The sequence below is a fragment of the Stegastes partitus genome, unplaced genomic scaffold (genome assembly GCF_000690725.1).
Source record: "Stegastes partitus isolate 25-593 unplaced genomic scaffold, Stegastes_partitus-1.0.2 Scaffold1034, whole genome shotgun sequence".
Taxonomy (NCBI): domain Eukaryota; kingdom Metazoa; phylum Chordata; class Actinopteri; family Pomacentridae; genus Stegastes; species Stegastes partitus.
Genome location: NW_007578765.1, coordinates 117,981 through 134,142, shown reverse-complemented (window position 1 = coordinate 134,142; position 16,162 = coordinate 117,981). Strand labels below are relative to the sequence as shown.

At 40.5% G+C, this 16,162-nt stretch overlaps 2 protein-coding genes across 5 annotated transcripts in view; one reads left to right on the top strand and one right to left on the bottom strand.

Moving 5' to 3' along the window:
- eipr1 (EARP complex and GARP complex interacting protein 1) overlaps positions 1 to 10,796 on the bottom strand; it is a 63,606-nt gene extending 52,810 nt beyond the window's left edge. The window contains exons 1-4 of the mRNA XM_008295256.1: positions 10,673 to 10,796; positions 10,434 to 10,517; positions 3,429 to 3,561; positions 1,000 to 1,156 (exon numbers count right to left, since the gene is read on the bottom strand). Of these exons, the coding sequence (XP_008293478.1) occupies positions 1,000 to 1,156; positions 3,429 to 3,561; positions 10,434 to 10,517; positions 10,673 to 10,714 (416 nt within the window). The 5' untranslated portion in view covers positions 10,715 to 10,796. The remainder of the gene's footprint in view (positions 1 to 999; positions 1,157 to 3,428; positions 3,562 to 10,433; positions 10,518 to 10,672) is intronic.
- A 197-nt stretch (positions 10,797 to 10,993) lies between these two features.
- Positions 10,994 to 16,162, top strand: part of trappc12 (trafficking protein particle complex subunit 12) — a 35,550-nt gene continuing 30,381 nt past the window's right edge. For 3 of the 4 annotated variants that reach the window (XR_520715.1, XM_008295251.1, XM_008295253.1), the window contains exons 1-3: positions 10,994 to 11,031; positions 12,342 to 13,676; positions 15,965 to 16,081. Coding sequence is in view for 3 of the 4 variants with exons in the window: in XM_008295251.1 (XP_008293473.1) it covers positions 12,351 to 13,676; positions 15,965 to 16,081 (1,443 nt within the window). In the remaining variant the exon portion in view is untranslated. The remainder of the gene's footprint in view (positions 11,032 to 12,341; positions 13,677 to 15,964; positions 16,082 to 16,162) is intronic. The other variant, XM_008295252.1, reaches the window with a different exon arrangement.

Here is a 16,162-nt window from a genome sequence, read left to right as displayed (position 1 = left end):
ATGTTTCTTAAACGCCTCACATGCAGATATGTAGACATCACAGTCTAATAATTGTGTTTAACACCTCTATTGCATCATTAGATGCTACAGTTTACCAGTGAACAGCTTCTAGTCTTCACTCAGTTACTGCAGTGCATGCAACTCAGACTTGTTCAAAACTTAGTTTGAAACAAAGGGAAAAAAGGCATTCTAATATAAGATGTACTTAAGTGGAAACTAAGTGATTTTCTCGCCCTGGGTGACAAAGACACAGACCCTCACACACAGCGACAGACCTGTCACATGTCCCGGTATCAAGTAAACCATTGTTAAGTCACACTTGACAATTTTTTTGGTTGCTGGAGTCCTGTTTAGTTTTTTTTTTTTCTTTGTCATGCCAAACATCTGAACCATTCTGCATGGAATCACAAAACAATGCTACTGTATATTTTAAAAAGTTAAAAAAAAATACAAATGCCACGATATTTCATTAAACCAATACTTCAATATCAATATGTACATTTAAAAATACTTGAGCATGAAAGCTTGGTAAAGACACTAAAAAGTTTGATGAAACTTCTGCCAATGAAGTGAGATGAAGCTTAACGCTCCTGAAAAAGCTGGTAAACAAAGCTAGAGTTAACGTTGTTTTATCAATTGTTGTATTTTATTGAGCCACAGACAATAAATCTAAAAAATTACATCTCTTAAGTGTAACAGAGCTTTAACGATCTGGAAAAGACATGTAAGGTAATAGTGATGTCATTTACCAGAATGGTACAAATGTCTCAACAATATGAAAGCCTTTCAAGGCGCCTTCGCCTCGTGTTTGTAGTTTTTTTCAATCTCTGTATGTTACAAGGGCTCCTGTCCTAGTCTGCAAAAATAATAATAACAATAAGCCATCACACAGATATACATGGGAGCCCAACACACTAATGCGCACTGCTGTGGATCAAAAGAAGAACTGCACTTGGATCACTCGTACTGCGACTGCAGCCGTTCCCCAGCAACACCTACCAGGCAGCGTTGCCGTGGGCGCTGTCATCGAGGCGACAGAGCAGCTCCAGGGTCTGAGGGTTGTGGGCGGAGTCGTCAGGTGACTCATGGCTTCCTGTCTCCCAGTCAGAGGGCATCCGCCATACTGCCGCACAGGACACCAGCCTGCTGTCACTGGCTGGAGGGGGGCAACACACACAAAAACTCAGTCACAGATTGTTAGAGTGCAGTGTGTGTGTGTGCGAGTGTGTGTGTGTGTGTGTGTGTGTGTGTGAGTGTGTTTGTGTGAGGTGGGAAGGCGGTAATGTTGTGACGTGGATACACTTTTCTTCCTAATCCACATCATAAATGAGTTATTTTGGCACATCCACACCAGAGCCTGAGCTGCTAATTGGAACCAGTGGAGTAAATGTAGAGCTGATATAGTAATTGGACTAAAAGTTTGAGAGTGGAAAGCATAGCTAGTCACAGAGAGAGAGAGAGAGAGAGAGAGAGAGGGAGAGAGAAGGGAGAGAGACAAGAGAGAGAGAGAGCACAAGGGAGCCTAATTTCTTTTTTGTGTATATATTGACAGTGTGTGGGCAGGCGTTGGGCTATGAAACACAGGCGTTAGGCTTATTTGTCAAATTAAAAAGCAACGTGGTGCACGTCCACAGCCTCTTGAGTGGTTTTAGACAACCTTGCACTTGGAGTAAGTGGCCAAGCAATCATTGTGAACAAAAGCCTTCTCTTGCTCACATATTGGGAAATCAGTGAAAGACGGAACAGGAACGCTGTATGTGTGTTGTGTGTGCGTGTTCATTATTCAGCCATCTATTGTGTGTCTACATATGCAAATATATAACATAGATGTAAATATAAATACATATGTAAACATACAATAGATGTGTTGTGTGTGTTAGCAAAGGGGTCATGTACCAATGCAGTCGTCATCATCATTAATTAATGAAAACATGACAATTATCCCAATGTTTGAACATAAAACAACGAACTATGATACATACATATATATATATATATATAAAGCTAAAAATATATCAGTACGCTATTGTGTGTTCAAAAATTGGTATAATTGTCATGTTTTCGCATTAATTAATGATAAAAAAGACTACACTGGTACGACTCCTTTGCTCGTTTAAGTAAAAAATATTACATCTCGTCAGAGCTAAAAGAGTTTAACACAGATAAGTAAACAAGACTTTTCCAGTTTTTTAAGTCAGAGTGTTTGATCCTTTTTTATTCATACCACTAGGCTACAATCACAGTATTTCTCCTGTCCACCAAATCTAAGCTAAACTGTTCAAAATCCCAGGTTAGTTACTTCTGGGTAACAGCCATGACGGCCTTGGACTGCTACAGTTTATGTCATTCAAGTTCAGTGTAAATATTGTACGGAAAACCAAAAGACGTGTGTCAATTTGCACAATTTGGAAGAAAACCTTACAAGAAAGCACAGATAATTTGCACGTAACCTTCAAGATTTTTTTTCCTGCCAGACAGTGACTTTGTAGCTGCTGCCATCATCCCTCATGTGGGTCATCATGTCCACACATTAGTACTGATTCTATCAGAGTCTGAACATGACTTCTACCACAGCTGCTACTGTTAAACCTGTAAAGACAGTGTCACCTATTAAAGACCTGTGCATGGAGTCATTAGACATTAAAATAAAAAGAAGCTAGAATTACCACCTCAGGGTTAAATACCCAAACAAACCAGACAACTCACGGTCCAATCTATGTCTCTCTGTAAAGCAAAAGTAGTGGCGGTCCCACTTAACTGTGCTTCAAACACAGATGTTGCTGCAAAGAAGCTACAAATTCTAAAGCGTGGATGATGTCGCAGTAAAGGTGACCTTTGACCTTTTGGGTTTAAATGTCATTACTTAATCATTTAGTCCAGGGGTGCTCAATCCTGGTCCTCAAGAGCCCCTATCCAGCATGTTTTAGATGTGTCCCTCTTCCAACACACCTGATTCAAATGATCAGCTCATCATCAACCTCTGCAGAAGCCTGATAACGATCCTGATCATGTGAATCAGGCGTGTTGGAAGAGGGACACATCTAAAACATGCTGGATAGGGGCTCTCGAGGACCAGGATTGGACACCCCTGATTTAGTCCCATTAGACATTTGTGTAAAATTTTTATCATAATTAGCATATGAATTCCTAATCATGGCCAAAATGTGTTTTGTGATGTTTCAGCAATTTGATTTGATTTGTCTTTGATCTTTGGCCACCAAAAACTAATTAGGTCATCCAAGACATTCGTGACATATCACATTCACAAGAATGGGACCTATGGACGTACGTGTGAACAGACGGCATCCCAAAAACATAAATGATATGCAAAAAAAAGAGACAAAAGAAAAACAACAGAATAGAAAAAAAGGAGAAACATAAAGAGGCAGTGAATGGAGCCAAAGACAGAAGGAAACAGTAGGACTCACTTTTGTTATAGCAGGTGGTAAGCACAGCCTTATCTGCAGGACTGGCGCCAATGTGCCATATCTCCCCAGCTTGGTGCAGAAGGACATTCTTATTAATGATGTTATTCTCATCATCAAAGTCAATGATGTGGATCTGAAAGAAAAGCAGAGACAGAGAGGAGATGTGTTGAGGATGAAGCTGAAAACCACTCAGTGCACCTCCCTCCACTCGCACCAACTGCAGTTCAAAGCTCCACTCACTCCTCTGATTCCCCTGGAAAAGAAGAAAGTTTCACTTTATAATATGACAGCAAACGTAATTTCAAGGCAGTAGTCGCTTTGGTTCCTTCTTCTTTTTTTTGGTCCCGTCAACTTCATACAGCTCAAGATTTTCATCTTGATTTGGCCTTTAAAGCAGCGATTAAGACACTTTTAGAAGTCATGTTGGATTCATGGGAGTTATGTGTATGACATGTTGGGGAAATCATGGGAAAATGGATAGCAAAAAGGAAATTGATAACAGCTCATTTGTGTTTTTAGACAAGTAGCACTGCGAAAAGGGGAGCTTTAATTGGGTACTTTCTTAAAAAGAGATTTCATGTAAGCAAACCTTTGGTAGAATATGATCATTTAGCTTTAGCTACGAGTACCATAACCTCAGATGTCGAATTTTGATCTGTGTGTAATAATGGAAGGTATTAATTAGGTACACTGTGGCAGTCATGAGTAGTAACAAAATTCAACAGGGTAACATTTATTCCCACAGTGTTAGGAGAACGTAATCCCACCATCCAGATACCATTCAGCACTAACGTCTGATAAAAGATGTTAACACAAATCTACTTACTTTGTCCTGAACTTTCAACTGCATCTTACAGTCATTCCTCATTACATGGAGAACTGTAAAATGTGGTTGAAAGTTTTGAAAGCTTGTATGACAACACTGAGGTTTTGGTTTTTTTTTTTTACGAAGGTAGTGCTAAGAATCTGCTCGGGTGAAATATATATTTTTTTTAGCTTGTTTACATGTCCAATGGTGTTTTTTGTTTATTTACTTGAAGACATATTATGAGCAACAACAGTAAAAAAGAAACCCTATGGTTGAGCCTTTTACCATGAAACTGCAGCGTATCGATGTCAGTCACACAACCCTCTGAGGTATCGTACATTAAGGACACAATCCTGTCAACTCGTGTAGCGTAGAAAAGTTTCACAGTATATGAGCAGAGCTGCAGGAAAGCTTGTGAGCTCGAGCTGCTGAGAGTGGGGAGAAGTGGGTGGAGAGAGAGGACTATGTAGATCCCTTTTATAAAGACTTCTTTTTCCTGGTTCCAGCCTACTTTCCTTTAGAATTTCAGGACACCTGACAACCAGGGGTGCAAAAACTACACATTAGTTATAACAGTTATACATTGTCTACTATATGAGGCTTAAAGCACCAGCAATGCGTTCAGGTTTCCTTGACCTGGTATAATGCCGAGGCCATGGCTACACATGAAAACACAATCAACAGCTGTGAAGACTTTACAACACACAAGTTCAAGAAAAAAAGCAAAACTTTTATCCATAAGAAGTTAATAGAAACTCCTCCTAACTGAGGTCTTTTCATTAGATGGAAATCTATTCTATGAGGGCCCTCGATTGAATGCAGTTCAGGGCCCACAATGCAGTAAAACAGTGAGGGTCTCAAGGTTTGATCAGACAATTAATGGTGGTTTCTCCCATAAGAAAGACACTTACAGCACCTTGGGGGACTGTTAATGGGGTTGCACTGGACAATAACTCCCGCTAGGCACTTCCACTCCCCTTGCCTGTACTACTTTTACAGGCTGAACAAGAAGATGAAAGGAGGAGGTGTGAGGGGGAGGAGAAGAGCATCGGAGCGGCGGCATCCTTCAGCCTCCTCAAAGTCAGCTAGGCGGCTATTAACCTTGGGTTGGACTGCATCGAGCAAAAAATTATTACGCAAAGTTATAATTTTATGGTGGTGGGGGAGCAGTACAAATAAATTCAGGCCGGCGGGACAGGGTAATTGGAGGGCCTAGTAATAGGGTCCCCCTGAATGAACCCAGGTGTGAGAAGAGAGAGAAGTTCCAGCCCTCCTCCCCCAGGTGATTTATCCCTCATTCATCCAAGCCTGGGGAGTGACTCATAGCCTTCAGCCACTTGGGCACCCAGCCCAGCGCTTTTAATTATGTGCCGATGGTGGGAAGAATCAAGGCAGGGAGGAGGAGAAGAGGGAGACTGGTAAGAGGGGGTGAGGGAGGGATAAAGCCAAGCTGGCTTGTGGCCCCCACTTCATGGGCTTCTTCACTAAAGCTCTTTAGCCGCACAGATGACAGTAAGCGGGGTGGAGGAGTAGTGAGCGGGTGAGAGGTGCCAAGCTCGGGCGCTTTATCTCGTTAGCAGACTTAAATGCCATGCCGACGCGCCCTCCGATCTGTCATTCCAGCTATTGGTCTCTGAGGGATTTGAGAGGTGCTCAGCGAGTTAAGAGAGACATTTCCACCCTGCATTATGCTTAATGGGAGGTGGAGAGGCCAGCAGGCTTATGGATACAGCAGAAGCTAGCAGGGCTAAAATGCCAATCGAAAAAACATTTTTCATGTAAGTTCAAACTCAGACGAACTGAGCTAACCAATGTTGGCCGGCAAACTTATGCAGAGTGGGAAAGACAATGAGCTTCATGAATAAAACGCACTGCACGGACTGAACTCACACTTCAAGAGAAGGGCCACGTCTAAGAACATGAATGATCGCTTTTAGGTTGCACAGCGTTGAACTCTCTTTGACATTAACAGTAGAAATCAAAGCAGAAGTATATGTTTTACATTTTAACAACATCTTCCGTAAAGCAACAATTTAGAAATCAAAAATAAGATGGCAACAAGAAATAGCACTTCATTATAAGCATTGTGTAAGAACAGCAATTGGTGGTTGTTTGCATGCAACACTATGAAAAAATCTTCAATACACAATACGGTACAATCTGAATTTAGAACTGGAGCACGACAACGTAAAGTGGGCAGGATTGTCTCATTGTTTTTAGGAATTCCAAAAATAATCAGAAAGCATCAGAAGTTTATAGTTGAGCAAAAGAGAACTTTGTGTGAAGCATACTGAGACCGCGACTGTATCATAATCCGAATGCTTTAATTGAAGACGTTTCACAATCACGCTTTCAACAGTGGCCTTTAAAACAAACAGTCCATCGAATAAATGAGCAACAAGCACCTTTATTACTATTAAGTCTAATAATTGTCCGAAGATTATCTTTTCAGTAGCATGAAGAATTCACCTCTTTGGGGTTCTTGCATTTCTGCTCATGCTGGAGGAAAGTGTTAGGAGTATATTAAGCTACTGACAGTGTGTAATAAGAAATCACACAGATCGACTGGGATGCATTGTCACCATTCCCAACAAGCTCTGTATTAGCCTCACTACACAAGACTTGGATTGAACTACGTCTGCGTTCAGTGCCAGACTGTTTTCACACTGATGTCTGCCAGAAAATAGGCTCGCTTTTTCAAGGCAGAAATCTCTCTCTCTGTCTTTCTCTCATCCTTCTCTCTCTTGCTCGCTCTCAGAGAGCTAATTATTTCTCCCCCCGTTTAGAGCCAACTGTTTCTGTCATCTGTCTCTGTAATGACCTCTGCAAGATGTGCATGCATGCATGCATGCACACACTCTCGATTCTCCTTCACACACAGACACAAACACACTCACAGCAGAAAACCCTCACTAACAGTCAAGCACGCACAGGACTTTCCAGAGAAACCACAGATGAATATACAACATAGATGCACATGCAGCAGATCGGTTTATCAATTAGGAGGCACCAGCTTCAGTGCAGCTGTATGCTGAAACAACCAGTTCATGATGATCATAAAAAGGATATAATGATATAAATGATCAATCAACATATAATTAATCAACAGTAACTTTGCTGTTTCACCTGTTTAAATCTGGATAATTTAGTTGATTAATTAATTAGCCTACTGACAGACTAATAATCTGTAACTACAGCGGTTTGATAATTTGTTTATTGTTTCAGTCATTATTCAACCACAAATGACGACTCAAACGATTAGTCCCTTGGTCAGTGTTGACTCGTCCCTCTTGACAACAGGTTACTTGTTATGAGGACAAACAAAATTTTACTGGTTTCAGCTTTTTCTATGAGGGAATTGGATTCTCATTCACAAAATACAATCACTTTGGCAATCCAGAATATTGCTACAGGTTGTTTTCTTTTACTGTTTTCTGACATTTGATCGTCTGACTTCTAAGGAAATCAGCAAATTAGTACATAATGAGAATAACAGTTTGCTAAAGCCACAGTTCTTTCTTTTCATGTTCTTAAATTATAGTAAACTAAATCTCTAACTTTTTGTTGTGGACTGTTGACAGTTTACGAAGAAAACAATCAGCTAATTATTATGAATGTTAAATGCAGCAATTTATTAGTTTAGCTCACTGGTTCCAGCTTCTCAAATGTGAGGATCTGTGGCTATTCTCCATTTATCTGAGTATATAACAAATATATTTTGGTTTTAGACTGTTTGTTGGACAAAGCAGACACAAGCAAGCAGAGGATTTCAGCTTGAGCTGTGGGAAGCTACGACGGGATTTTGCACAATGCGGTCTGCACATTTCATAGATGGAATGTTTAATTAATTTAGGATTGCATAATTCATTTAGAGTTGCCACTATAGGATTATTTCCATTAATAATTCCTTAGTTGGCTTTTTTGATCAACTGTGGTTTATTAAATGGCAGAAAAAGTTTCTAAATCCCACAGTGATATCATTTCATTTTGTTTCTTTTGTGAACACAACAAAATGAGTAAACGAGTTCACAAAGATGCGAATCAGAGAAAAGCAGAAAATATACACAAAGGCCTACAGCTGCAAACATATTTCTTAATGATTAATCAGCTATCAGAATGAACTAATCTTGGTGAGTGAAAAATGTTCTAATGTAATAATAGTTTGTAATTGAATTGTTTTAGCACTAAATTCAAGGATTCAAGGATTCAAGGACTTGAATGGTCACAAACACAGTTATACACGGTATAACGCGCAGTGAAATGCTTTATGTACCTGTTCCACAACAAAACAGTATTTAGATGAATAAAAATAATGAATAAAGCACACAAGAAATATATATATATATATATATATATATGTGTGTGTGTGTGTGTGTGTATATATATATATATATTTGCCACAGTGTTCTATAATGAAAACATTTTTTAGTTGCAGTCCTATTCCTATGCCTATAGCCAGCACACACTCCACAATACCCCACACCAAAACCCCGGTTTGGTGTGGTTTAGCCTACCTTAAACCTGTGAGTGTGTGAGTTACTGGCCAAAAGCAAAGGAACTATGCACAATGAAATTATCATGTACTTCGGTTAGTGTTGCTTCAGAAATGACATTTAAAAGCATGAATAGAAACAAAAAAAGAGCACTATGTTACCCGCAATGTAAAGTTTTACAAATTGTTCTGTAGTAAATATGATATTTGTCGCTAACTGCATGTTCTTTAAGTTTTCTTTGAATGCTTTTTCAAACTATTTTGATCATCATTTTAAATGCAAGACAACACATAAGTCCCATTTTGGCCAATTTTCTATTTGAGACTTCATGACACTGACACTCCATTCACTGAGTAAGACTGAAAGATGTAGATGGAGACTTTGGAAAAAGGCTCGTGAATAGGCTTAAAGTTATTTTCCTCTGAAATCCTGATCTCACATGTACACACTCTTAAGAGTGTCTCCTTGGTCTTTGGTGTTCAAGTAGTTCCTGCAAAGTATCCTGCTGCAGTATGAATCCTTCTCCACAAAGATGCAAACCAGAGGCTGGAGCATGTCTAAAAAGAATAGAGTACTACTTCTCCTTTTTGTTCGAGTAGAATAAACTTACTCTAAAGGTGTCCAGTAGCAAAACATCCCCTTGAATCTTCCCAGCAGCATGTTTCAGGGTGGGTTTGATCCACTGTGGTCTCATTCTCTGTCCTGCTGGTCTCCCTACATTCACCCTATGTTACTGCCACTCATCTATAAATGGGATTCATCAGTAAATAGGACTTTTTTCCAACATCCACTGTGGAATGCTGCTATGTCTCAGCCCACCCTAAGTGTTCTGCCTTGTTTTCCCTTTCTGAAAGGTGGTGCACAGAATTTATTTGTGTGCAGGCAGTCTGTGCATCAAATACACTACAAGGGCCATTAGTGCACATGGTCAGCAGTCGTGCGCATGTATGGAATACACAGATACAACCTACTGCGTCTGTATGAAATGAAGTCCTCCAAGTAGACTACAGAAGTGTTATAACAGCAACAACCGTGCATTTGTGGTGCACTGTTCTGCTGGAAACGTAAGGTACAGTTGAATAACAGGTGAGCAATGGCTGCAGGTTGATCTAGTTGAAAACGCCTCTGATGACTCCATCTGACCGGAGTGTCATTTTAGCGCTGCTTCACTGGAAGGATACAACGCAAGGAAATCTAACCTTTGTACAAAGAAGTTAACACAGTCACTGACACTCATTTGCTTCAGTTTGACTGCTGATCTAGAGCTCTCATATTCATTTTACATATTATTATTGTGCTAAATATTACCACATACTTAGGTTTTATTATTATTTTCAGGTTTGCATTAAAATATTACAGACTTTCAATATGGTCTCAAACTTCCAGATGCCCCTGTGTGTTTGATCTACATGCAGAAAGTCTTTTAAAATGTCCACACATGGTAGGATCTTGTCCTTTGTTGTAAATGCTGAGCTGAGCAGATGCAGGACAATGTATGTCTCAAGAAGAAAAACTAAGGCAGCAGACAGCAATGTAGGTTCAATGATTCTGTCTATGATGAAACTACTATTATTACTATCGATTGATTGGGGACACAGACTGCCACCACAAACTAAATGAGTGACAACAAGAGCAGCTTTTTTTTGGAGAAAACATCCTTTACATGAAACGGGATCTTTGTTAATTGTGAACTGTTTTACTTGCCTGGTTGTCAAATTTCAGTGACTGTGTACCCACAAGGAAACGAATGGCATCAGTCTCAGCTGTCTGGGCAGTAAGTGCTCGTGCCTGTAAAGTACAGAAGAACACATAAAACACAACATGTACATGAATAGAATAGAATAGAATAGAATAGAATAGAATAGAACAGAATAGGACTGAATAGAATAGCTGTCAGTCAGTGATAGTAATGAATGGTGTGACGGTGGAGCAACAACGCGTACCTGAAATTCCAGACCGTAGATGACAGGAGCGTCGTCCTCCATGTTTTAGTCTGCTGCCAGCGCCTTTTTATCCTTTAAAAACGATGAGAAGACGAACAAAACACTGCACTTGTGCTACGTACAGCTCAAAACAATCCACAGTCGCTGCACTTCCGCGATTCAAAAAAAAATAAACGTGCGACTAAAATACGTACCAACGACCATGTAACGTTGCGTAGGCTTTTTAAAGTACGTACATGAAGATGAAGAATACCAAAAAAGTCGGCGACATGAAGTTTGTCAGGTCTGGAGCGCCGTACATGTAAGCGCTTTTCAGTAGCGCATGCGCACCACGGTTCTACCTGTCACTGCACAGTACGGTAAGAAAACACCGACAGTCCTGTTTGTGTTTCAGTTTTTATTTCTTGCCTTTCATTGCCTAGTAATAACAGTAGTATATTAGTGTGCTCCGTTCATTTCAAATCGTGGACAGCTATTGGCAAAACATGACAGCTGGAAGTTCTTGCTCAGCTAAGCTAGCTTACGTTAGCCAATCTGCTAATGTAGCTTGAGCAACATAGCCAGCATCAAATAGAAAGTATCCTTCGATGTGTCAGGTAACGGCTCTACCGTGACAGCACTTTGAGCGCGTATAAAACACGAGAAAATGGCCTACTCAGTGTAGCTGTAATTCAGTGCTGATGGTAAGAGCTTGTAAAATGTTGCTTTTGCTGTCAATGGCAGGAAGTGACTACGACAGACGTTGTAAATTGTGATACCCATGGACCGCATAGACGTTGCTGGTATTTCACTGTTGACCTTCCAGTATTCATTCAACCCTTATTTAAACTCTGAGTATATTTAGGTAGAGAGGCCTCATTTACAATGTAGCCAAGTAAGAAAATGAAAGATGTAGGCGCACAAATGAGGAACTAGGGTAATGTTAAAAGACAAAGTTAGTAAAATAATAAAAGCAGAGCATTTAAGTTAGTAAGGTGAATGAATAAGCTGAAACAGGGAGCAAAGAATGAAACTGAAGGTCTGAATTAATATAAGAATTAAAATAAGTGAGGCTTTAGATTGTTCTGAGTTGCACAGTGAGTATAACTGTCACACCTTACAGAGATGGAGGAAGACCCAGCCTTAGCATCCAGCTCCCAATGATGAGTTTTATGACTGCAATTTGTAATAGATGTTAATACAGAAAGATAAATAGTGTCCAAGAGCTTCAGAGTCGTGGCTGATGCATGCATATATAATGTATCATCATGACTCAGTACTGACAGGAAACCTGCCTTAATAAGCAGTTTTCTACAATGCAGAGAGGAACATGATTTATTCCTGCAAAAGAAACCAATTTTTAGTCATGGTTTAGTCACCACATAATATTTAAATGTCAGCTTTTTATCTATCCATATTCCTGGATATTTGTAGTCCGTAGCTGTTTGAATATATTTATCATTCATGGTAGAGATTACAAAGCTGTCATAGGGAATTTTTTGGCCTCAGGTGAAGATCATGTATTTGGTTTTATCTGCACTGTGAACTAATTTATGCTTATTAGGTGCAACATGTACCTGAGTAACGCAGTCTCGAAGGCTTTTGACAGTGGAATGTACAGTATCCACACTATAGTACAAAATAACGTGAAAAAGGTAATGTTGTCTGATGCTGTCTTTTAACTGTCAAGAGCAGTAAGATGGATACAGGGGAGAGTCCTGCCCAGCGGCCAGTCACATTGGACATCACAGTGGAAGATGTAAGCAAGGAGGCCTCAGCTCCAGCCCCTCCTGAGCCAGCCACCATCCAGACTCCTTCCAGAAGCAACATCCTACCCCAGGAGGACAGCATTGACCTGGGTGGGGAGTTTGCCACACCACAGGAGGACAGCAGCGCCACACCCTCAGAGAGCCTGATGGACAAGCTCAACGACCAAATGATGGAGAGTGTCATGATTTCGGACTCACCCAATAACAGTGAAGAGGATGATGTAGCTCCCATTGACTCCTTTCTGGATGGACCTGAGAACGACAATGCAGGAGAGACTTCAGGAGACAAAGAGGAGCAAAGTGAAATTGGACATAATACAACTGAGATTAAAGTTTCAGTAGAGAAACAGGAGGAAGAAGGTTTGGAGGAGAACTTAGAGGAGGACACAACGGAGCTGACAGATATACAAACGCAAGTCACGGCTTGTGTTTCACCTCAAGGTGACACCCAGAGTCCATCTGATAGTCTGAGTGAGGAAGCAGCATCTCAGTTAGCCAAAGCGAATAGCCCAAAAGATGAGCCTATACCAGTGTGCACTATATTCAGCCAGGGCACACAGCCGAAGTCTCTGGTTCCTGATGGCTTCCAGCCCACTCTGATCAAGTCCCCCAGCTTTAGCATGGGGAGTGGTGGTGGAAGTGATGGGGCTGTGACCCCCAGCAAGCTGACAGCACCCCTCGTGTGCCAGCCCAGCCCTAGCCTCAGTAAGTTCTTCACTGACAATGGACAAGCTAATCCAGCCTCTGACTTCTTTGATTCCTTCACTGCTCCCTCCTCTTTTATTTCTGTGTCCAACCCTAATGCAGACATTCCTCCTGGCACCAGCCCTGCACCAATAGCCCCTACACCTGAGCGCCAACTGTCTTCTACCTCCTCCTCCATTTCCACCCCTGGTGGACCCTTGGACTCTGGTGCTCCCACCCCTAGCTCAGTGTTTGGCTCTGCCCCTGCTGAATCAACCACAAAGCCCCAGCCTCTTCCATCTCAGACAGTCCCAGCTCCAACTCAAGCCCCTGCCTCAGCACCAGCCACTCAGCCACAGCCCTTCAACCAGCTCCAGGCTGTGTTTTCAGGGAGTGATGACCCATTTGCAACAGCACTAAGCCTGAGTGAGGTGGATAGGCGCCATGATGCCTGGCTGCCCGGTGAGGAGACCAGGAAGGTGTTGATCTCTGTTGCCACCCAGCAGTACAGCCCAGCCTATGTAGAGACCAACAGACTCACCATGCCTGGACTCAAGTTTGACAACCTGCAGGTAGGACAATCACTGAGCCAGTAAAATGTTTATTATTCAGCATGTGCAGAAAGAAAGCCCAAAAAGTAATTTCTGTCTTGCAGTATGCAAAAGTGTTGTTGTTTTTAAAGGGATGGTCCACAAATTGTGCACAAAACTCAACAGAAAGTTTGCTTAAAATCTAGTGTAGGAGTTTGAAAGACACAGGTCGTATAAAACGTGGAATGTCTGACGAATAATACTGTAATTAAGTTCCACTACATGTAATGTAGGATGAAAGTTTTTTTTTTTGTAGCTTAACCTAGACATTGTAGGGAGTAAAAGTCAGGATATTTGTGCCTCTGTTGCTTCAGTTTTGCCCATTACTGTTATTAAGACTTTGTGGAAGTACAATATTGTTATTACCTGTAAATCAAATAAAGAATTGATGATTTTCACTGTTACTGTTAAAATAATGACGAAAACAAGTGTTTACAATCTCTACCAGAATGAGAAAGAAGTTTCATTACTCCTACTTTTTAGGGCTGCGAGTGATGGATACTTTTGGTTTTTATTAATCTGTTGATATTTTTTTTTTCCATTAATTGTTTAACCATCAAAATCTAAAAAATTCAAAACTACACAAACTCTAATTAATTTTTTTAAAGCAGCAAGTCCTTACATTTAGGAAGTCTGAACATTGAATTTTTTTTTTTTTTTTTTTGCTTAATTAATCCACCATATAGATTATAAAACTTCTTGCTGATTGATGCTGCAATGATTGACCAATAAGTTGATAAATTGTTTGTGATACTAGTTTGGTCAAACCACTCTAATTAGAAGGCATTGTTTTAAATATTGCAGTAGTATCTTAAAAAAACAAGTTTGCTGACCTACTATGTCAGGAAATGTATTCGCCATAGGCTCTATCTTGAAGATTCATAAGTTTAAACATTCTGCTATCTTCTTTTGTCTGTCACTAGTCTTGCATAGCCAGACCATTCTGCAGCACAGAATGACTGCACCCCATTGTCATCTTGCGATAGGGTAAAAAAAGCATGAGCTGAGCCAATGATGTCTCCTCAAAATAATGATGGGGGAATTGTTTGATCAATTTGGAGGGACATTTGCATGCTGGAAGGTGGGAACTGTCATTAAAATGACAAATTGACAGAAAAAAGTAGGAGAGCTGCCTTATCGCACAATTCAAATTCTCAGCAAAAACTGAAAATTTGGAGGGAGGTCAGGATCTAATGGCAGGGCACACTGTGTCAGCCTTACACGTCTTCACATCAGGCAGGTGAGCTGTCAGAGAGGCACTGTTTATCAGCTGCAGTTTCATATTTTGTCACATTATAACAGTCTCCAGGTTGAGTCCTGAGCTTTCAGTTTCAGTGTTTAAGAAATCAGAAATAAATTGGATTGGTAGTCATTTGGACACTTTGATCAGTTGCTGTTTAGTTTAGATTCAGTCTGTTATTGCTTTGTTATATGTTATACATCACTTGGTGTATTGTCTGGTCTTACACAAATGACAAATATCATTTGTGTACCCCTGCTCTCTCTCGGGGACTGTGGGGCTATGTCTGCATGACACAGTGAGGGGCATTAATAATGGAGAAGTGAGCTACTGTATGTCGGAATGACTACAACACCGTCACGTTGACAGATTGATGAAGCCAGCAATGTTCCATGTCTGAAAAGGGCTATAGTGTGAAGACATCTCTAATCACACATGCCCTTCATGGCTCCTGGGTCACTATGTCATGTTTTTTGTTTCTTTTTTCTAATAAACATCCTCTGAGCTCCTTCAACAGCAACATTTATCCTTAATAACAACCCTGATGAAACATCAATTTACTTATTTATTCAGTTGAGTCTTATGGTGTGCGTCCACCTCCCGGCTCAGATTGTGTTCATTATCCCCTCAGAATGTGTTTGAATGCCTGCTTGAATAAATGAATAAAAATCAAGGATTTTTCCATCATCTTAGTCTAAGAGCCAGTTTTCAGCAAGCAAATTAGATCCACTTTAAAGCTGGATTAAAGATACAATTTCTCCAGTCTGCAGCTTGTTGTTCTGTTTCTTTTGGGGCTAGATTTTGTTTTTATTGATTGTGATTCGGTCCAAACCTAGGGATGTCCACATCAAAGTTTTTTGCCCCAAGTTCGCTTTATATTAAGTAACTACCAAGTCCTGATCTGATATGTTTATATCCTGTAATTAGCACTCTGGTCCTGAGAATACTTTACCAGCATGACAAATGTCACATCTTTTGTTTGAAGAATTCTGTTGTTTAGATGATATTCGATTTGTTCTTTTTTATTTAGGGTGATGCTGTGAAAGACCTCATGCTCCGTTTCCTGGGAGAGCAGGCGGCCACGAAACGTCAGGTCCTCACTGCTAACTCTGTGGAACAGTCCTTCAGTGGTCTCAGACAGCTTGTCGTAAGTCACTCACTGTACTGCTGTGTACAACTCGTTATCAGTCTATGTAGATTCTTAGTCATTCCAGGTCATGGTAGTCCT